The 22,573-nt window shown below is 42.1% G+C and overlaps 1 protein-coding gene across 7 annotated transcripts in view; it reads left to right on the top strand.

Annotated features, from left to right (window-relative positions):
• Positions 1-22,573, top strand: part of REPS2 (RALBP1 associated Eps domain containing 2) — a 214,813-nt gene that overhangs the window by 84,850 nt on the left and 107,390 nt on the right. For all 7 annotated transcript variants that reach the window (XM_019418004.2, XM_019418001.2, XM_019418002.2 and 4 more), the window contains exons 6-7: positions 13,244-13,382; positions 20,333-20,396. In XM_019418004.2, coding sequence (XP_019273549.1) covers positions 13,244-13,382; positions 20,333-20,396 — 203 coding nt within the window. The remainder of the gene's footprint in view (positions 1-13,243; positions 13,383-20,332; positions 20,397-22,573) is intronic.

The raw sequence follows: 22,573 nt of genomic DNA, 5'->3' as shown, positions 1-22,573 counted from the left end.
GGTTCTGGAGCACCTTAGGCCCTCCAGCAACAGGAGTTTCTTGTTTATAATCTTTAGGGCAGAAAGTAGAATTACTTAGTTTATGGGTAAACATTAGGCTAGGAAAATCTTCTGTTGTTCGGGATGTTGAATGGTAATATATTGTGTGTGTGTTGACCTCTTGCCATTGCTAAATTGGCTAAATTCTCTTCCTCTGGCTGAAATAGGAGGGCTTGAGGGAAGAGAGGGAGGAGGAGGAAGAAGAGGGTGGGAAAGAGTGTATGTGTGTTCGCCTTTCTGTATAACAGGAAGAACTGGTTTGATAAATTTTACAGGAATGTAAGTGCCTTATTCTTGACATCTTGTTTTATCAGACACATTCCACATTTGATTTCAAACCCTAGCTGGAGATTTGCCATGTCCCAAGGGGTGAAAAAGTTTGATGTGTTCTACTTCACTGAGTCTCCCTAGGACCCCCTAGACACCCGATTAGTCACTATTATCGCAAAGAGGTCCTGTTTTTCATCTCATCAAGCCTCCTTCCTTCTTATTTCCTTCACCCACTTCTAATTCTTTTTCAGATTTTCTAGGCCTTATTTTTTAAACCTTTAATTTCAATTGATACTGAAATTTACTTTTTTTAGCCTAAATTTTTTTTAGCTGTCTCTTATTATATTCTTTAGGTGCTCGCCATCTACCTATGCTTCTTAACAATTAAAGTGATAGTAGTTGCTCGGTTTCTTTGCTGGGAGGCACTTCTACATGAAAAATGTTTTGTGTTACAAGATGAGAATAGTAAAGAGATACTGGATCATTGAAAGAGGTGATTCCAGGGTATGAGAACAGGGCACGTGACATTGAAACTGAAGGATGTTTATGGGAAAAGGAAAATTCAGTAAATAGTAGGATTCATTGGGGTGCTGCCTTAAGGCCTTGCAGAAGCCATGCTTGGAGACAGGGTGGACAGAGGGTAAAAATGATAGACCTGGTATTTTAGCTTCCATATAGTGCTCAACAGGTCAGCTAGACTAGATGAAAGTAAATGAGCACATTTTATTTGTGGGGTCAGCATTGCTTTTCCCCGCAGATATGGGCATCATGGTATCCAGAACTTTCCTGGTAGTAGCTAGGGCCCACAATGATTTGGTAGACAGGAGCACCTCTGATTTACCCTCTTAGATGTAAACAACCAATTGAACTCGTGGTCCCAGATAGTAGCTTTTAAAGCTGGAAAGGAGAGGGGTGTTTGTTTCTGGCATATTCTCCAGGACCCCTTCGTCTCAGTTAGTATATACTAGGGTGTAAATACGGAAGGCTCATTTACAGTGGCACCATTTCCGCCCCGGGCCCTTTGCTATTCCCCCAATCTCAGGTGAGCAGCTGGTGTCGTCCCCCTAGTTGCCTATCTCAATGAGTGTCTCTACCAAACCGAGTGTTTATTTGGTCCTGAAGCCGTGCTGGCCCCTTCCCTTGTGTGTGTCATTCCAGTTCTCCCAACAGTCTTGCAAGGTAGACTACTTGCAAGATTATGTCCTGTACTCGTCCACTCAGTAATACTAAGTGGCTTATGTGGGTCAGGCACCATGCCAGGGGTACCCCGCAGACTACAAACATGGTCCCTGCTCTCAGGGGACTTGCAGTCAAGCAGGGCAGATGGATGTGAATCAAATGGTCCCGCCACTGCACGTATAATGGGCGTTGCCTAGAGGCAAGGGAGGACTTCCTGGCATGTGACGGAGACATCCCACCTAGGGCTAGGAAGTGAGGGAAGGCTTCCCCAAAGAAGTGCTGCTTGAGCTGAGCTGTGAAGGGTGACAAGGAGGTAACCAGGCTAAGGGAGGATGGTGCCGGGAGGTGTGGAGAGGGGCTCCTGGCTGAGTGGGAAGCCTCTAGGCTAAGGTCGTGCGTTTCTTCCTTATGGACAGCAGAGTCTACTCTGGCTAGCTTAGGCAAATAGGGGTTTCTAATAAGGGAGTGGAAAGCCTACCAGATCTTTGGAAGGGCTGAAGATTCCGACTCTGTTCTGAGCATGCAGGAACAATTCCTCAAACTACACAGCAGGACTGGATGGCTGGACGGCTGAGGGAGCTTTGCCTTTCTCACCGTCAGGAAGCTGCAGACCTGGGCAGTTGCTGCCATAGCTTTTAGCTGCAGCTCCACGCTGAGTCTGACCCAGGCCCGCCAAGTGAATGCTTTGTTCCCTGCCTGTTTGACCACGTGACTTGTTTTGAATTAGCCTTCCATGGGCATGTTTAGCGGAACCTAAGTCCCATCTGTAATTCTAACAGCAAAGGTATTTGGATAATGTACTTTTACCTAGCCAGTGTCTGCAGTGCATAGCTTTGCTAAGAGGAGATGGTGTGGGCATTGAGTGAGCCAGTCCACCGTGTATACAGCCCACCGAGGAGACACAGTCCAAGACCCGGAAGAAAGAAGGCCAGTGTGGCCAGAGCCTGGAGTGGGAGGGAGATGAGGCTGGTGGGTAGGCGGAGCCCTGTGAGCCATGCCACTGTCTTTTAGGTGGGGAGCTGAAGGTTCAGAAATTAAGTGGCCCACGTCTCATGGTGAGTAAGTGACCATCCCAGATTTGAGCCCAAGTCTTTCTTCCTCCAGAATCTGCACTCTTTTTGCACCTCCAATCTGTAGCCTCATTGTCTAAAGCAGTCCTTGAATTGAGCCCTAGATCTTGGGACATCTGTTTCCCATCTGACTTCAGACTGCCTTGAGTATTAAGGGAGGACATAGTGGAGGAGGTAGGTGTCCTTGACCTAACTGGATTGGGCCTAACTGGACCTAACAAGGATTGGGCTGGGCACGTTAATGCACTGGTACTGAAGTCCGCAGCCTTGTCAAAGTGTCCTCTTACTGCTGATTTTTCACTTTCTCCTGGCCTTCTCCAGAGAGCAAAATCCCAAGGAAAAATGGCCTTCTGGAACAGCAGATCTTGGCTCCTGATGGAAGAATTGGAGACCGTGATTATTCATAAGCATTTCTTAGGTTAATCAAAAATAGTGTTAGTGCCACATACTAAAATCACAGTGAAATAAATGATTGAATACCTGTATTGTATGGCTATCTACAGGATTCTTTCCTGATGTGAAAACATGCCAGATGCTTATAGGCATGTCAGAAATAAGACGGTGCTCTCTCTGTATAATTAATAGCTTATGGGCCAAAATCTACAACTAAACTAGATAATGGGAGGGACATGTAAGTATAGGATATTCATATCCCATGCTCAGATCCTCAGTCTGCAGAATTGCTGCATTGATTTTTGGCATTGCAGTGAGCGTGTTCCTTTATTTTATTTTTTTCCTCATGGTGAGTATACTCTTTAATTCCCATCACCTATTTCACCCACACCTATACCCACCTTCTCTCTGGTAACCATCAGTTAGTTCTCTATAGTTAAGACTCTGTTTCCTGGTTTGTCTTTATTTTTGTTTTCCTTTGCTTGTTTGTTTTGTTTCTTAAATTCCACATGTGAGCATGCCTGGGTGGCTCTGTTGGTCAAGTGTACAACTCTTGGTTTTAGCTCAGGTCATGATCTCACAGTTCATGGGTTCAAGACCTGCATCGGGCTCTACACTGTGTGGAGCCTGCTTGGGATTCTCTCTGTCCCTCCCCCGCTTGCACTCTCTTAAAATAAATAAACGTTAAAAAAAAATCTAGAAATTCCACATATGAGTGAGATTACATGGTATTTGTTTTTCTCTGACTGACTTAATTTGTTTTGCATTATACTCTTTAGCTCTATCCATGTTGTTGTAGATGGCAAGATTTCATTCCTTTAAAAAAACTTTTTTTACGTTTATTCATTTTTGAGAGAGTGCAAGCAGGAGAGGGGCAGAGAGAGAGGAAGACAGAGAATCTGAAGCAGGCTCCAGGCTCTCAGCTGTCAGCACAGAGCCCAATGCAGGGCTTGAACCCACGAACCATGAGATCATGACCTGAGCTGAAGTTGGACGCTTAACTGACTGAGCCGCACAGGTGCCCCTCATTCCTTTTTATGGCTGAGCAATATTCCACTGTTTGCATACACACGTATGTACACACACACACACACACACACACACACACACACACACACCACATCTTTTCCCATTCACGTATGGATGGACACTCAGGCTGCTTTGATAATTTGGCTATTATCAGTAACACTGCGATAAACATAGGGATGCATGTATCATTTTGAATTAGTGTTTTTGTATTTTGGGGGGTAAATACCCAGTAGTGTGATTTCTTGGTTGTAGGGTAGTTCTATTTTTAATTTTTTTGAGGAACCTCCATACTGTTTTCCACAGTGACTGTGCTAGTTTGCATTCTCACCAACAGTGCAGGAGGGTTCTTTTTTTCTCCACATCCTCTCCAACTCTTGTTTTTTGTCTTCTTGATTTTAGTCATTCTGACAGGTGTGAGGTGATATCTCATTGTGGTTTTGATTTGTATTTCCCAGATGATGAGTGATGTTGAGCATCTTATCATGTGTCTGTTGGCCATCTGGATGTCTTCTTTGGAGAAATGTCTTTTCTATTCATGTCTTCTGCCCATTTTTTAATTGAGTTATTTGTTCTTTGGGTTTTGAGTTGTAGAAGTTCTTTATATATTTTGAACATTAACCCCTCATTGGATATATCATTTGCAAATATTTTCTCCCATTCTGTAGGTTGCCTTTTGGTTTTGTTGATGGTTTCCTTTGCTGTGCAGAAACTTTATTTTGATGTAGTCATGGTAGTTTACTTTTGCTTTTATTTCCCTTGCCTCAGGAGACCTGTCTAGAAAAATACTACTGTGGCTGCTGTCAGAGAAGTTACTGCCTGTGTTCTGTTCTAGGATTTTTGTGGTTTCAGGTCTCACGTTTTAAGTCTTGAATCCATTTTGAGTTTGTTTTTGTGTATGGTGAAAGAAAATGGTTGAGTTCATTCTTTTGCATGTAGCTGTCCAGTTTTTTCAACACCATTTGTTGAGGAGACTGTCTTTTTCCCATTGTATATTCATTCCTCCTTTGTAAAAGACTAATTGACCATCTAATTACGGGTTTATTTCTGGATTTTCTATTCTATTCCATTGATCATTTGTCTATGTTTATGTTATTACCATACTGTTTTACTTATTCCTGCTTTGTAATATAACTTGAAGTCTGGAATTATGATACCTCCAGTTTTCTTTTTCGAGATTGCTTTGACTAGTCAGGGTCTTTGTGGCTCCATACAAATTTTAGGATTGTTTTTTTGTAGCTCTGCAGAAAATGCTGTTGGCATTTCGATAGGGATTGCATTAAATCTGTAGGTTGCTTTGGGTAGTATAGACATTTTAGCAGTATTTGTTCTTCCCATGAGCATGGAATATTTTTCCATTTCTTTGCATCATCTTGAATTTCTTTTGTCAGTGTTTTATAGTTTTCAGAGTAGTGAGGTTGATTTTTAAAATGTTTATTATTTTTGAGAGAGAGTGAGTGAGTACTAGTGGGGGAGGGGCAGAGAGAGAGGGAGATAGGATCTGAAGCAGGCTCCACACTGACAGCAGGGAGCCCGATGTGGGGCTTGAACTCATGAACTGTGAGATCTTGACCTGAACTGAGGTTGGATGCTCAACCGACCGAGCCACCCAGCGCCCCCCATAAGGGTGTTTCTTAAAAGGAAATGGTATGTTGTTACAGGATAGATGGATAAGACAGGGAGAGCCATAGGGCTTGCTGATTAAGAAAGAGTACAGACAACTTTGCTCATGTTCTGGCTTTACCATTTTAATATATATGTGTGATCTTGGTAAGTCACTTCCCTTCCCTAATCCTCAGTTTCCTGTTCTGCAATATGGAAATAACAGAATCCACTTCACAGGGTTTTGTGAAGATGAAAACAGGTCACATGTATTGGATGCTTATAATGCCTGGCACCTAATTAGCAAAGCACTATGTCTATGGTGATTACTTTTAAAATTTAGTTTATCTTAATAAGCAGCAACTCTGTGTTGCTCATTAGATTCAGATTCCTACACTTTAGCAATCAACCTCCTAAGCTGTTGAAATTAGATCCCTGAGCGAGTTTTGCATCTTTATGGATTTATTTCCATGAAGAAACTGATAAGGTTAAATTGCTCTGTTAGGATTTAATTTTAACTAACGTCTCTATAGGCAGAACCAGAAGTTATTTATTGCAACTTCCTGTGAATCTATAACTATCTCAAAAGAAAAAGAAAAAAAGAGAATTTTTTTCCTTCTCATTTCATAGGTCAGGGAGAGGGCCCAGCCTTTACACTGTTAGGTGACATTATTTGGTAAATGCATATAAAGTTCGGCTCTCATCATCATAGGAGAGAGAGCTCAGGTTAACCTTTCTGTCTCTGGATTGGAATTGACCATTTGTCCAGTTACTTGTTCACTCATTGAATAGACATTTATTGAGCATAGGTACTTTTCTAGGTGCTGGCGATATAGCAGTGATCAGAATAGACCAATTTTCCCACCCTCATCGACCTTTTATTATAGTGAGAGCGGGGTGGGAGACAGAATATAAATAGGATTGTAGGGTACTCATACAGGGGAACTGGTTGAATGTTCGAAACAAAATTGTTGAGTTCCATCTCCTTTACTTTGTTCCTCATTTAATAGTTTTCCCACAGCTTTACCCTACCTCTCTCTTCTTTTTACTCTGTACATCTTCCCTGGGAGCCTCCTTCAAACCCACAAAAGATAAATTCCTATTAACCAGACATAGAAAGATGGCTGCCTCCACACTCTTGCTGTCCCTATAGGTCATCTACGGGGACAAGTTATAAAGTTGTGTGGGCTCAGAATTGTCTCCTGTCTTTAGGTGGTCAGATTACAAAACAAAGCCTCATCCTTCCATCGTCGGTGCAGGAATGGCTGTGCCACTGAGACGGGGCAGGCCTGCCTTTTCTCTGGGCCTTGCTTGAAGGATAGTTCAACTAACAGCTGCTATGCAAATATGCCCCCCATTTTAATGATTTCAGTGCGTCGGTGTATTTCTCACTCCTCTAACAGATTGGTAGGCAGCTTTCTTCCCCATGGTGATTCAGGCAGCAGTGCTCCTTCTGTCCTTTCGCTGTGCCATCCCCCATGCAGCGGCCCTTGTGGACTAGCATAGAGTGCCACAGGGTGCTAACCGTATGTGGAAATGGCGCAGGTCACTGGTGCTCACATTGCATTGGCTAGAAGTCAGTCACGTGGCTGCAGTTCACTGCAGGGGGTGTGGTAGAACATGTCATTGTGGGGTGGGCAACCACAGCCACTCACTGATACTTCTGTACCAGGCCTCGTGTGGTGTAAATGATCCCACCTATCAGCGTGGCTGTCATTTGCCTCTCTGACTCTTCTTTTGCCTCAGCCCCGTGGCTGATCAGTGGCCGTGATCTTTCCTTAGGCAGATCAGTATTCACTCGGGCTATCGTCTGGTCTCACCAGCCTGTTAGCCATTGTTTCTCATTAGGGGTGATTGAGTGATTGAGTCTTCTCACATCTTTGCTCATGAAATCGTGTTTTGATCAGTGGTTGCACTATGGGTGAGGTGTTCTCACATATTCACTGTGGGCTTTGTATGAGCTTTTGCTACTCCAGATGGTTTGTTTACCGAGGTACCAGAAGGACACTGGCATGAGATCATTGCATCCTCAGGTGAAAAATGGCTGGACTCTTGGGCAGCACTTACAGGATGCCTCCAGGGTGAGATTATATTCTAAACAGAAATGTTATGTGGTTGAAACAATATACACGCCCTTTGTAAATTCTCCCTGTAATGCCTCCTTGCAATTCATGTTATTCAACTGTGCTTGATTTTTAAGATACTTCAGGGGTAAATGTCACCTTTTGGGATTTTATTAATAGTATTACTTTTTAATGAGTCTTTTGAAGTCTCTTTCATTATAAACAGCCTGTTTTCCCCGGAGATAATAACTTGTAGTGCCAAATATTTGCATTTCACTTGAAACGAAACTAAGGGTTTGAATGTTTTAAATACAAGCAAATCTAATTCTCCTGTGTCTAGAGAAACTGCATAATGGACCATATGTATGTGGCTTAAGCAGACAGATGTGGAAGGTTTCTCTCTCCTTTTATTTTTTCTTAAAAACACTGGCAGAGCTCAAAATTGGCACCAACTCGCAAATATCTCCACCCAGCCAACAGAACCGCTGGAGTTGAACTGGGAGAGGCCTCCTAGGGTGCGTGCATGAGTGGAGCTTTGCCTGGTTCTGGCTTCTGCTTGGGAGCCCGAGGCTCCGTAGCTTATCCACCCCCATTTCTCCGTGCCTCCAGCCTTTGCAGTTCGACATTCTCTCTTAGGTGGCTGACTTCTCAGACCTTTGTCAAGTTGTGCCCATTGTTTCACTTGACTTGTGGGTTCGTTTGGAGATGTTGCGTGCAGATATCTGGGTCCTGCAGCAAGATGGCCCTCGAGCCGCTGACAGAGGGGTCCTTAGCTGCCATCTCACTGCTGGAGTGGGCCTTCCTCTGGTCATGGCCGTATGGCTTTTTCCTCCCTGACTCCTCTCATCCTCTCCCTAACTCTGGCTCATCTTGACCTCTGGCCAGGGTTGCTCATGTGGCCTTAACTTGTCTTTCTGCCTTTAGTGTTTCCCCTTCCATTCTCCTCACTGAAGTGATCTTTCTGTAACTGACATCTGATTATTTCATTGCCCTGTTTAATACTTATCTGTGGCTTCCTATTGCCTTCTAGATACAGTCTGTACCTCTCAACCTGGGCCTTCATGATCTGGGCCTTGCTTGCTGTCTGGAGCACCTTGAGGCAACTCCACTAACATCTGCTTTGTACCAGCAATCTTTTCTCTCTACATGTAGCCCACTGAGCTAATTTCAGAAGATGGCCATCTTCTCTCACTTTTTGGAGTTTTGACAAATGCTATTCCTTTTGTTTGTCTTGCCCTGCTTGTTCTATGGCCTGGCTTCTCAAACTTGAGTGTGCTTCATATCATCTAGAGGGCTTGTTACACCACAGATTCCTGGGTCCCACTCTGGAACTTTATGATTCACCAGATGTAGGGTAGAGCCCAAGGTTCTCTGTTTCTAGTAAGTCCTCAGGTGATGTTGATGTGGGTGGTCTGGAGACTGTACTTTGAGTAGAAAAGTTCTAGACTACCCTTCACTGTTTTTGAGATTGCCTGTTTGTCTTTCTCCCTGGTTAAACTCTAGCCTTCCTTGAAAAAAAAAGAATCTGTTGGCCCAACAGGGTAGCCAGAATCTCTAGTGTCTGAAATATACTTAATGATCAGCAGGTATCTGTTGAATGAATGAATGAGTAGATCACCTCCTGCAGCAAAGTTCAAATCATTTTGCTTCTTGTAGATCAGCTTTCTTTTAGACTGTTTCAGCCTAAGAATATGTGGAATGTCATCTACCCCTTCCGTATACCTTCACCTGTCCCTGAAGCACTCACTTAATGGATATGGAACGTGAGAACTCCCCGTAGAGATCAGAGACCATGGACGAACTACAGGAAGATAGACATGGACTTCTTTTGATAGATCTGAAACTTTAAGTATGAAATAGACTCCTAGGTTTTCTTTCATTAAGCACAGCACAGAGTAGTATTTCTGCACCTCTTTTAATATAAGACATAGACCTGAACTTACTAGAGTGCATCAGTCAGTGGATCTCACACTGCTCTTTGGTATCTGTGATGTACCTGCTAATGACTGTACATAGAATAAAGGAGTACATGATACGGTTGTGGTCCTCCAGGTTGAAACCCGAGTGATGATATTCAAGAGCACTTGAAGTGTTCACACTGTGTGGCACTTACAAGAATTCATATTTTTAAAGATGGCTAATTACTTGGTTTATTAAATCAGTTAAAACCATGCAGTGGGAAGCAAGGGGAAAGAGAATGGGGGTAGGTGAACACATTTAGTGCAAGCCGGGAGGAGGGCCACACTGTGTTCTGCACGGGTTATACAGTGTTCATATGCCCTCTCTCTTTGTTGTGAGGCCTTCTTGGTTTGAGGGAGCAGGAACTCTCCTTGCCCGCTTAAGTCTTCTTGAACTGGAGGAGGGTTGGAGTTCTCACGAATCTAAGAAATGAGAGACAGGGAGTGGCCCACTGGTCCTGAGGAGTGGGAGTTCTTGGTTATTTGTGCTTGTTTTGCCATTAACAGGACTTGCCCTAGTCTCCTTGAGTTTTCTTCACTATCCGCTTATCTTTTGGCTGCCAACCGCCATCCTCACCTCCTTTTCTTTTTCGTACTTCTCTACCTCACGGGTTCTGCTTCTGCTGGTTCTGGCTGTCACTGTGCCTCATGGCCTCTCTGTATCTGCTCAGGGTCTGCTTTCTGTGCTTGTTGATCTTCATATTTCTTATCCACACCCCCAGTAATGAGCATACGGCTGAAGTTTTCCTTGCTGGAGTAGAGCTTTCTATGCAACAGCATCCCAGAGGCCAGAAACTGTGTGCCCACCCCTGCTTCCTTGGACTCAGTTGGGCAAGAGCAGGTGTGAGCTGGGTGTCATGGTGCACACATAACCACCAGGCCCGCCTTTGTGTCAGAGCTGGGGGATGGGCAGTGCCGTCTGCAGTAGCTGTGGGCCTGGCAGGTACATTGGCGGGCCCTTGGGGGCACTGGGACTTGAGTAATAGGCTCAGAGGCTGGGGATAATAGGCTGAGATCAGAGAAAGGATGGGCTGGGAAGAAGGTACACATCTGACCTACGAAGAGTGAGCAGATGCCTGCTGAGAGTGAGCAAGGAGGAGGAGGAATTGTAAGGACCCTGAAGGCTGCGTGGAGGAGGTACATTTTTTAAATTAGGCAACAAGTCGTCTCTGTATGCTTTTGAGCAGAGGAATCATCACTTCTCCTGTCTGTTCCTGCTTCCTGCTGGCAGAATAGACTTGACACCTGCTAAGAGGCTACTGATGCCAGTCAGGAGTGAGATAATGTGGGAGAGGAAATAGAGTGAGCAGGTGGTCCTGGGATTGGAGAAAGAACAAACGTGGGCTCACATAACAACAACTGGATACGGCAGCTTCAGTTCCAGGCGGAAAGGAGTGTATCGTAGGGAAATAGTAGCTTCTGTGTCAGAATCAAGGAATGCAGCGGCCAACACCCAGCACAGAGATTTCTGTGCCTTCCTTTGCAGGGTGGCAGTGGGTAGAGCTCTCCAACCGTGTCCTGCCGGGTTCGTGAACCATCTCTGTCCGCTTAATTGTTCACTCGTAAACATCTGTTCTTGTGTCCGGTCCGTGCCCAGCTTTTCAGATAGATAGCTTTACTCCAGCTGTTTCTTTCAGTGCTACCCAGAAGGGCAGCGTTCCCGGGAGCTCTACACATTATAATTTGGCCAGGAACCCAATCTGTTGCATGCCGACGCCCTCTACCTTGGGTTTTGCCCCTGGAACCTGGTCATATGGGCATGTTCAGAAAGTGCTAGTGTGGAGCACTTGAATTTGGTGGGAGTGTTTTGGAAAATTGTGTGGTCCACTGGGTGCTTAGACTGAATTGTGGCCTTTCTTGCTTTATTTATATTATTACCGGGATGTTAGGGGTTTCTGAAAACAATTTGGAAGCAGCCCAATTTAGAAAAGTCCTGATATGGAGTAGGCTGATTTTGAACAATAGATAAAGTGGAGGGCAGTTACTTGCTGACTGCAGTAATGCATTGATGCTGATGGAAAATAATGAAGGATATGCGTTCATCCCTTGAGTTCTTTGAGTCTTCATTCCTTCATCTGGCAAAAGGATAATAATACCTGCTATGTCTACCTTTCAAAGGTTTTGAGATGCTCAGATGAGATAGGTGTGTATAGTCCTTGGTAAATTCGAAAGCATTCTATGAATTTAAGGTATTAACTAATGATCAGTGGCTTCGGGGGGCATTTAAAAATGGTTTGATTTACATTTAGTGGAAATACACCTGTTAAATGAAAACTTTAAAGATGACATCTCAAGGTTATATCACAGCTCAACATTTTATAATCTCATTTCCTCTCTGAGAGGCCCCAGAGGAGAGGAGAGCTGGGTGTCCCTGGGAAGAATTACTTGCTGGGGTGGGGGTGTGTGTGTTGGGGTGGGAGGAAGGGTGCAGAGATGGTTGGATGTCTTTTCTAGGGATAGTGAGTAGAATGCTCTCCTAATGATTAATTTCTTGATAGTGTGTTCAGAAGCAGGCGGCTTTATTAGCAGTAATATCTCTTCTTTCCTAGTCTGCTTTTGTCCTTAAGGCTCACGTTGCTCGTGTTCACCTCTTGGTTCCATGGAGGTGGCCCTTGGCAAGTAGCTCCTTAGCCTTAGGGTGGGTGGGAAGGATGGAACCACTTGTGCTTCTTTCCTCATTGCCTCTTACAGTCTTGTGTTCTCCTGAACTACTTTTCCGGTTGTCGGTATCCTTAAATCCTCAAATTTGCCTTGCGTGCCCCCTAGTGGCAGGTCGGATGCACCCCTGGTTGTGTCATCCTGTTTGCTGTGGTCAGGAGCGGTTGTTCTCTACCTAGTTCCGTTTCGGAGCATTATTCCCAGTTCACAAATGTAGAACGAGAGGTTCTGTGATCCTCACTTGCCACTCGAGTAGGACCTGCGGAGGTGGCATTGGAATTGGACCTTTGGATTCCCAGATTTATACAGCGGGAATGCCTCAGAAAAAAGATGACGTGGTTATAGCTTTTGTAGATTTTTAAAAATGGCTTAAAAGGAATCTAGATTATTTTGCTGTCTACTCAGCTAATCTGAAAGGGTAAAAATGTGGTGAATATTTGAAGGTAAGAATGATCATCCTTTTGGGGCACCTGGGTGGCTCGTCGGTGAAGCGTCAGACTTCATTCGGCTCAGGTCATGATCTCACAGCTCGTGGGTTCGAGCCCCACATCGGGCTCTGTGCTGACAGCTCAGAGCCTGGAGCCTGCTTCAGATCCTGTGTCTCCCTCTCTCTCTGCCCCTCCCCCACTCACACTCTGTGTCTCGCTGTCAAAAAATAAATAAAACATTAAAAAAAATTAAAAAGAAAAGAATGATCATCCTTTTTACTCTCTCTTCATCACATTGGAAAAACTTTTGTCCCTCACCAAGTACTCAGTATTTCATGCTCAGTCCTGTTAACAACTTTGAGGTGTACAAAGAAATGTATAAAGCATGCTGTCTGCCCCTCAGAAGTTTATGTTCTCATTATGTCCTAGTTACAAGGTGTTTATTTTCTTGAGGAAAAAATAAGTATAATGCGTAACTTTTACTGACGTTTAATATTTCTACTTCATCTCGCTAAAGACAAATTCTCTGAACATTTGCATATTTATTTTTTATAAAGTCCTTTTCCGTGGAGAGAGAACCGCAGGATAACAACAGTAATTACCCAGATGAACCCTGGAGGATAACAGAAGAACAGCGCGAGTACTATGTCAATCAGTTCCGATCCCTTCAGCCTGACCCGAGCTCCTTCATTTCAGGTAATGGAGTCTGATGGGTGAAGACCTGGGTCCCAGATCATTGTCTCACACACCTAACAGTACACATCTTGAGAAAGAGTCCACACAAAACGAATGTGACAGCCTTTTGTGATTCCAGTTTGTTTTCCTCTAAGATTGAATTTCTTATCAACTATAAGCCATGCAGAAAAATACTTGGCAATGACATTTAGAAAGTTACATTTCTGTTTCGAAGAGGTTAAATGGAATTTGGGGGAACCTGGTCTAGACCTGTGCCTTATTAGCTGGGGCACTTCTTGAAATGATAGACTGTGGCACCAAGGTGACACCTTTAATTGCTTCTTCATATTAGAGCCAAGATGTAGCATGGCCTTCTAAAGAGTTAGCGTCACAAGTCTCTTTATGTCATGTACGCTTTAGAAGTCCAAATTCATGCTTGTTTCCTTTGGCTCAAGTCTTTTTCCTCGGGATTTTCTGAGAAAAATTAAAATACAGGAGGAAAATTGGCCAGCAGTTTTATGTCCACATGCCTGTTCTTCTGGGTTGTCTTCAAAATATGTATTCCCATTGATTTCTCCTGTAAAATTCAAATTGAGACAAATTGGTTTAATTCCTGTGTGCCTATGTTTTACTGGGCTGAAGACTAAACAAACAGTGAAATAGTAGAGCCTGGAAGAAAAATTCATAAAACTTTTTTTTATAGTTCAATTTTGAAGAATAACAGTATGCCCTCCCTAATTGTAACCTGACATACTGAATGTGGACTAATTTTCTCTCGAGAAATAAGGTGTGTAATTGAAATATACTTGTACAAATTCAGACATCATTTCTGATTGGTTGGTACAAGTTTTATTGAAAGCACAATATTGTAGATAGAGCAAATTAATGTTGACAACATGACTTAAAAAAAAAATAAGCAGAAACCCACATTGACCATTTGCTGACCTTACCCGCTGCTTAAGTGACTTTCTTCACAATGTATGCGAATAATTAGACAAATACAGATGGTAGCTCTTAGGAGTGTTTTTATTTTCTTTTAACCTTTTTATTTTGCAGAATTTCAAGTACGGATACAGCTAGGGTGGCTAGTATAATGAATCCCTATGTACCTCTTACATAGCACCAGTGATTTTGTTTTGTCTATATATACTCTGTCAGCGCAGATGAGTTTGAAGCCATTACCAGATCCTTTCATTTGAAAATGTTTCAGGATGTATCTTGAATGATAAGAAAGACCTCTTTTAAAAACATAACTGCAATTCATGGGCACACATTAAAAAAAATGCAAAACATGTTTCCTTAATGTCCCCAAGTCTCTGTTTCCCTGGTTGTCTCACCAGTGCCTTAAAAATGGTTGAATTTGTTCAAGGTCGGAGGGGTTCATATATTGCAGCTAGGTGATGCCTCTTTTAAAAATCAACTTTATTGAGATTAGCATACCATAAAATTCACTCCTGTAAAGTGTACAGTTCGGTGGTTTTAGTGTTTACAGAATATATTCACAATCTAAATTTAGAACACTTTCATTACCTCCCAACAAACCACCTGCTTATTAGCAATTATTCCCCACTCCTTCTCTCCCTCCCAGCCCTCCATAATGACTAAACTACTTTTTCTCTCTATAGTTTTGCCTATTTTGGGCTTTTCCTATAAATGAAATCATATAATGTGTGGTCTTTTGTGTGTGACTTCTTTCACTTAGCATAATATTTTTAAGGTTTATCCAGGTTGTACTGTGTGCTAGAACTTCATTGAACTTCACTGCTGTTTATGGCTGAATAATTTCCACTGTGTAGATATACTACATTTTATTTATTCATCAGTTGACGGGCATTTGATTTAGGTTGTTTCCACTTCTTGGCGATTAAGAATAATGCTGCTGTGAACATTTGTGTGCACTTTTTTGGTGTGTGGATGTATGTTTTGATTTCTCTTAAATGTATAGCCTGGGGTGGAATTGCTGGACCATATGGTAACTGTGTTTAATCATCGGAAGACCAGTCAGACTGTGTTGCACGGTGCCTGCATCGTTTTGCGTTGCCACCAGCAGCATGTGAGGGTTCCGGTTACTCCACATCCTCACCGACACTTATTGTTTGTCTTTTGATTACAGCCATCCTAGTCATGCCAGATGGGCTGAGACTCCAAGAGGGAGGGCCTCAGGCCCCTTGCCATGAGGGTCTCTTGGCTTTGGGCGAGAAAGAGTGAATTCAGGAGCGGGCTGTTTAGAGAAAGAGACACAAATTTATTAAGTATAGAAGTAAGAAAGGAGCTACTTCACAGACAAAATAGCTGTCTCTTCTCTCAGGTGAGGAAGAGGACCCCCCCTGCCTTTGCATCTAAGAAAGTGTTTTATGTGTTTTTAAATTAGTTGACTATATAAGAAGGGGCTTACTCTTTAGCTTTGGGTTTATCATTTACACTGAGTGGTTAGTTTTTCCATTGTCTTACGGTTGTGAAATTACCCACAGGGAGCAATTTTAGGAATGTCTGGCCTTTGTGGCTTTTACTGCCAGAGGGAGTAGGGTCTTATGGTCTCCCAGGAGTCAGATCTTGTGACTCTCTTTATTACCTGCTGACTTTTAGGTTAAGGGTCAGCCTAAAACCACAATGGCTTTGCTTTGGTCAACTTGTCTTCCTCCCTCCTGTCTCACTAGTGGATGTGAAGTAGTATCTCTTTGTGGTTATGATTAGTATTTCCCAGATGAATAGTGACATTGAACATCTTTTCATGTTCTTATTGGCCCTTTGTAGATCTTGTTTGGGGGAAATGTCTATTCACATCCTTTGCCATTTTAAATAAATACTGAATGGTAGGAGTTCCTCCGTATAGGTATACCTCGGAAATATTGAGGGTTTGGTTCCAGACCACTGCTGTAAGGTGGATATTGCAATAAAGCAAGTCAAATAAATTTTTTGGTTTCCCAGTGCATATAAAAGTTATATTTACGGTATACTGTAGTCTGTTAAGTGTGCAATAGCATGTTATCTAAAAAAAACCCAATATACATATTTTAATTAAAAATAATTTATTGCTGTAATATGCTAACCATCTTGTGAGCTTTCTGTGAGTTGTAATCACTGATCACGGATCACCGTAACAAATATAATAATGCAAAAATTTGAAATATTGCAAGAATTACCAAAATGTGATAGAGACCCGAAGCGAGCAAAGGCTTTTGGAAAAATGGTACCAATAGGCTTGCTCAACACAAGGATGCCACAAACCTTCAATTTGTAAAAAATGCAGTATTTGCCAAGTGCAGTAAAATGAAGCATAATAAAATGGGGTATGCCTGTATTCTCGATACATTTTCCTTATCAGACTTGATTTGGAAATATTTTTTCCCAATCAATGGCTTGGCTTTTTATTTTCCTAGTGGTGTCTTTTGAAGCACATACGTTTTTAATTCTGTTGATATCCAGCTTATCTATTTTTTGTTGTTGTTGATTGTGCTTTTGGTGCCATAACTAAGAGATCGTTGCCTAATCCAAGGTCATGAAAATTTATATTTCTTCTAAGAAGGTGTATTGTTAGAATTTTATCTCATATTAGAGAGTTTATATATCTCTGTTACATTAGAGTTTTATCTCTTATCTTTAGGTCTTTGATCCATTTTGAGTTAGTTTTTGTGTTTTTGTGTATGATATGAGGTAGGTATTCAAATTTCAATTCAATTCAGATTCTTTTGCATGTTGATATCCAGTTGTCCCGGCACCATTTTTTTTGGGGGGGGGGGAGATTCTTTCCATGATTTAATTATTTTAGCATCCTAGTCAAAATTTAGTTTACCATGAATGTGAGGGTTTGTTTCTGGATGTTAATTTTTTTTCCACTGATTTCCACTGTCTAGTCTAAAGCCAATACCACACTGTCTTGAGTATTGTAGTAGGTTTGGAAATTAGGAAGTGGGAGTTCTCCAACTTTGTTCTTTCCAGTTTTAATTGTTAAAAAAATGCTTTTTAATGTTTATTTTTGAGAGAGAGAGAGAGAGAGAGAGTGCAAGCAGGGGAGGGGCAGAGAGAGAGGGAGACACAGAATCTGAAACAGGCTCCAGGCTCTGAGCTGTCAGCACAGAGCCCGCCACGGGGCTTCAACTCAGGAGCCACGAGATCATGACCTGAGCTGAAGTTGGATGCTTAACCAACTGAGCCACCCAGACGCCCCCAGTTTTAATTGTTTTGATTTCAGTTTTTAGGGATTGTGCTTTTTGAAATTTAGTTTTATACTTATATAAAATTTTTACACAGTTCTGAATTTGAATCTACAAAAATGATGAACAAAGTCTAGCTTCTGTTCCTATCCCCTCTCTTCCTTTCTTGCTCCCTTTTTAATGGTTTATCTGTTTTTAAGAGTAAAAGCAAATTCATATATGTACGTGTATGTGTATATTCTTATCTCTCATCTTTTGTTAAATGATAGCATAGTATTTGTACTTCTCTCCACCTTGCTTGTTCCACTTAACTCTATGTCCTGCTGATTATTCCATAGTTGCATGTAGAGATATTTCCCATCCCCTTTTATAGTCGTGTACTATTAGATTGTGTGATATGCAATCATTTATTTAACTGGTCCTCTTTTGGGATTATTTGTAGTCTTTTGCTATGATACATATTTCCATTGTGAATAGCCCTCTGCACATGTCTTTCTTCATTTTTGTTATTTTTGTCAGTGTATCTTTGGATAGTGTGATTTTACTAGACATTGGAAAACACTCCTTCATTAGGCTTGTGCCATGTTGTCATTGCACCAACATCGTACAAGATGCTCGTTTTCCCAGTCTTGTTATCACAACATGTTTACCTACTTTTGTATTTTCCCTCCATTTGATAGACAAGAAATCCTGTGTTTGGTTCAAATTTATAGAACTCTTATGAAGAATATTGAATTTTTAAAAATATGGTTAAGAGTCAATTGGGATGCCTGGCTGGCTTAGTTGGTAGAGTGTGTGACTTGATCTTGGGGCCGTGAGTTCAAGCCCCATCTTGGGGTAGAGTTTACTTAAAAAAAAAAAAAAAGAGCCAATTAGATTCTATTTCTGTGAACTGTCATAGCTCTACCTGTTTTTACATTGTGTTATTGGTCTTTATTTTTTAAAGGTGTGTATCTATTCAGTATGTTAACATTTTATCACTGATATATCAATGCTATATATAGCTGTGTGTGTGTGTGTGTGTGTGTGTGTGTGTGTGTGTGTGTGTGTGTGTGTTTTAACTGGGCTTAGAGACTCCTTGCAGTAAAAAGTCTGAATCCACATTTTGATGTTTGGTTGCTGACAGCTTTTTAAAGCCTCACCTCTCTCTCTTTTGCGCCATATCAGGCTTCACAGCAGGTCTGAAAATGGCTGGAAAGGGCAAGGAAAGGAAGCTGGCTTGGGGTTTCTAAGTTGGCTGGGAGTGGGGCTGGGGTGAGGGTTCTGGTTCACTGATGGAACTTCTCTTAGCACCAAAAGAAGGGAGCACGTGGGCTCTCATCAGTTTCCTCCTCTGGCAGGCGGCAGCCAGGGCACAACTGAACTTGTTAGCTGTCAGCTTCCCGGTGGGCCCTACCTAATCTCTTCGGGACACCATGGCAGAACACCCTCTGTACTGTCTGAAGGCCAGGCCAAGTCTCTTGTTTGGGTTTGGACCTAGTGTGATTTGAAGAAAGGATTTTAAGGGGGAAAAAGAAGAATGAGTTGAGGGGAGAATGTCTTTATATCTATAAAATAGCTGGTAAATAGGCTTTCAAGACATTTCTTGCAAATGTTTGACACAAGGTGGCTACGTCGATGGCCAACAATCCTATGTCAGCATTATTTCCAGGATGCTTTTGGGGAGAAAGCTCATTGGTTAGTAGGGCACTTTGCCTTTGATCCATAATAATCTATCAAAGGAAAATAAGTCTGCTTTAGGGTACATTATAATCCATTGTTTTAAAAAAATTTTTTTTTCAACGTTTATTTATTTTTGGGACAGAGAGAGACAGAGCATGAACGGGGGAGGGGCAGAGAGAGAGGGAGACACAGAATCTGAAACAGGCTCCAGGCTCTGAGCCATCAGCCCAGAGCCTGATGCGGGGCTCGAACTCACGGACCGTGAGATCGTGACCTGGCTGAAGTCGGACGCTTAACCGATTGCGCCACCCAGGCGCCCCTATAATCCATTGTTTTAAGGCCAATTAGAAGCCTTGAGATTGCCAAGGACTTTTGACTTTATTGGCTTAGAGCTTGAGGCTTTGATTTAACTGTTCTTTGTGTTAGAATTGAGGCCTTTGAATTTTGAAACTGGTCTGAGAGCTGAAACCATAAAAATTTCTGTCTCAATAAGGATGCGTCTAACATTAAGTGCAGTTGGGACCTGGAGCAGTATAACATGTAAAATGGAATTACCCGATTTCAACTGATACTGGTAAATTTGTGATGAATAAAGAAAGTAGCAAGAGGTTCCTGGAAGTTTCTCAAAGAGCCACCAAGAGATCTTAAATCTCACCAAAGTCTTTACCAAAATGTCTGTTTTATCTTTGTGTGATGAGATTAATGGTGTTAATTTTCTTCTTTTTGCTCTGTTTTATTTTTTTTAAGTTTATTTATTTTGAGAGGGAGGGTGGAGCGGGGAGAGAGAGAAGAGGAGAGGAGAGGAGAGAAAGAGAGAGAGGAAGTATCCCAAGCAGGCTTTGCGCTGTCAGTGCAGAGACCGACACAGGGCTCCATCTCATGAACTGTGAGATTCTGACCTGAGCTGAAATCGAGAGCCGGACACTTAACAAACTGAGCGACCAGGGCGCCCCTAATTTATATGTTCTTTTAAAAGCTGTTAATATGTTGTTTTTAGTCATATGATTTATAGTTGCTTTGATGAATAAGTGTTATGTTTGTTGTTATATGGTAGGAATTGCTGAATGAAACAGTGGTGATTCATTTACATGTAACTATAAAAGCTGCTCTAGATGAGTAATTAATGATTTATTTAAACAGTGGCTTTCTTGGCAGGTTCTGTGGCCAAGAACTTCTTCACCAAATCAAAGCTTTCCATTCCAGAACTCTCCTACATATGGTAAGTACAATTAATGCCATATAGTATCATACTGTCATTACATACCCATCCCTTAGTTTCTACTTTTGCATTTGGAAAGTCTTATCTTTTGAATATTTTTTATTTTTTATTTTTATGTATTTTTTAAATGAATTTATTTTATTTAAAAAAAAATTTTTTTTAACGTTTATTTATTTTTGAGACAGAGAGAGAGCATGAATGGGGGAGGGGCAGAGAGAGAGGGAGACACAGAATCCGAAGCAGACTCCAGGCTCCAGGCTCCGAGCTGTCAGCCCGGAGCCCGACGCGGGGCTCGAACTCACGGACTGTGAGATCGTGACCTGAGCTGAAGTCGGACGCTCAACCGACTGAGCCACCCAGGCGCCCCTAAATGAATTTATTTTAAAGAGCATCTTCCCTTGGGGTGTTTCACCAATTCCCATTCCTATTTATTTACTTACTTATTTATTTATTTTAATTTACATCCAAGTTAGTTAGCACATAGTGCAGTAATAATTTCAGGAGTAGAACCCAGTGATTCATCCCCTATGCATAACACCCACTGCTCATCCCAACAAGTACCCTCCCTAATGCCTCTTGCCCATTTAGCCCATCTCCCCATCCAGAACCCTTCCAGCAACCCTCAGTTCTCTGTATTTTAGAGTCTCTTCTGTTTTGTCCCCCTCCCTGTTTTTATATTATTTTTGCTTCCTTTTCCTTATGTGCATCTGTTTTGTAACTTAAATTCCACATATGAGTGAAGTCATAGGATATTTATCTTTCTCTGACTAGTTTTGCTTAGCATAACACACTAATTCCATCAACGTTGTTGCAAATGGCAAGATTTCATTCTTTTCGATTGCCGAATAATATTCCATCATTTATATACCATGTCTTCTTTATCCTTGCATGTTTTTTTTCAACAGACTTAGAGAGTGAATGGAACTTAAGATTTTTGTTGCTGTGAAGATTAACTTGTATGAGAAGCATAATGATCAGTGTCTGGCACATAGTCTGCATTGTAACTATTAGCTGTTATTTAAAAATGAATTTCCCAATTATTATCCTCCTCTAGATGCCTTTCCTGTCTAAACAATTGTGTGGGCCCATGAGCATTTCCGTCTCGTGAATTGTATTTCTGGATGTTTCTGTTCAATATGATGCAAGTAACCAGAGGATCTCGAAAAGCTATTCTTAATGATATCTTATGAGGCCAGGTGAACAGAAGGCCCACAAATGTTTTGGAATTAAGTCAAATTTGGCTCTTCTAGCTGCCTCCGAGCTTCACAAATTTGGCTGGTGTGTATCAGCTGGGCCCCCATTCAGATGTGCGGCTGTGGTGTGCCCTGCACCTTGCTGCCACGCAGGCCGCAGCCGGGCTCCGGAAGGGCCGTGTGGGGACGGTCCAGATGGCCGGTTTGCGTGGACGAAAACGCTTGCTGCCTGTCTAAACTCCCAGCTGTGTGTGGGCTCTTCTTCCTCAAGCCTGGGTGGGAGACCGTGCTGCTGTAGATATATAATTAAAACACTGGAATATTTATGTAAGACTTTTTTCATGAGGATTTATAGAAATCGTGGTAGGACTTAAAATTGCCGGTCGTGTTTTGTGCGTTTTATTGGAAAACTATTGCAATAACATTTGTGCATGCCAATGTATCTGGGATCCTGAGCTGGATTTAGGTTCTTCAGCGGTATATTCTAGCATAATTTTTCTTTTTTACGACAAGCCTTATATTAGATTTTAAAGCTAGGGGAAAAAAAGAAATTATCATTTTGAAAAGAATACACTCTGTTTTTGGCAGAATTCCCAGTTTTAACATTATTGGCATGAGGCCTCCTATCTTTTTGTTGAGACATATCTGCAAAAGCTGAATGGTATTCTCTCCACCCAGCGTTTGAAACAGTTCCCTGACTTCTCACCTGGGGTGGGGGTGGGGGCTGCTCCTTCAGGGCTGGCTCATTCTAAATATTTGAGGGGAGGAGGCTGTGAATGGTCCAAAGGAAAGTTAGGGAGCTTACCTTCTGTACTTGTTTGGAATAGTGACACCTTGCCAGCGCAGGTTTATATCCTATCTCTTTACTTGTCCCAGCACAAATATGGCATCTCTGTACATCTACGACACTAGTTGAGCTTATGGTGTCTTACTTTGGCAAATGGGTTTGTTTTGGGCTGAGTAAATAGGTCTGTGCCTTTCAGT

The sequence above is a fragment of the Panthera pardus genome, unplaced genomic scaffold (assembly GCF_024362965.1).
Source record: "Panthera pardus isolate Hobbes unplaced genomic scaffold, ASM2436296v1 HiC_scaffold_27, whole genome shotgun sequence".
Taxonomy (NCBI): domain Eukaryota; kingdom Metazoa; phylum Chordata; class Mammalia; order Carnivora; family Felidae; genus Panthera; species Panthera pardus.
This window is presented reverse-complemented; position numbering and strand designations above follow the sequence as displayed.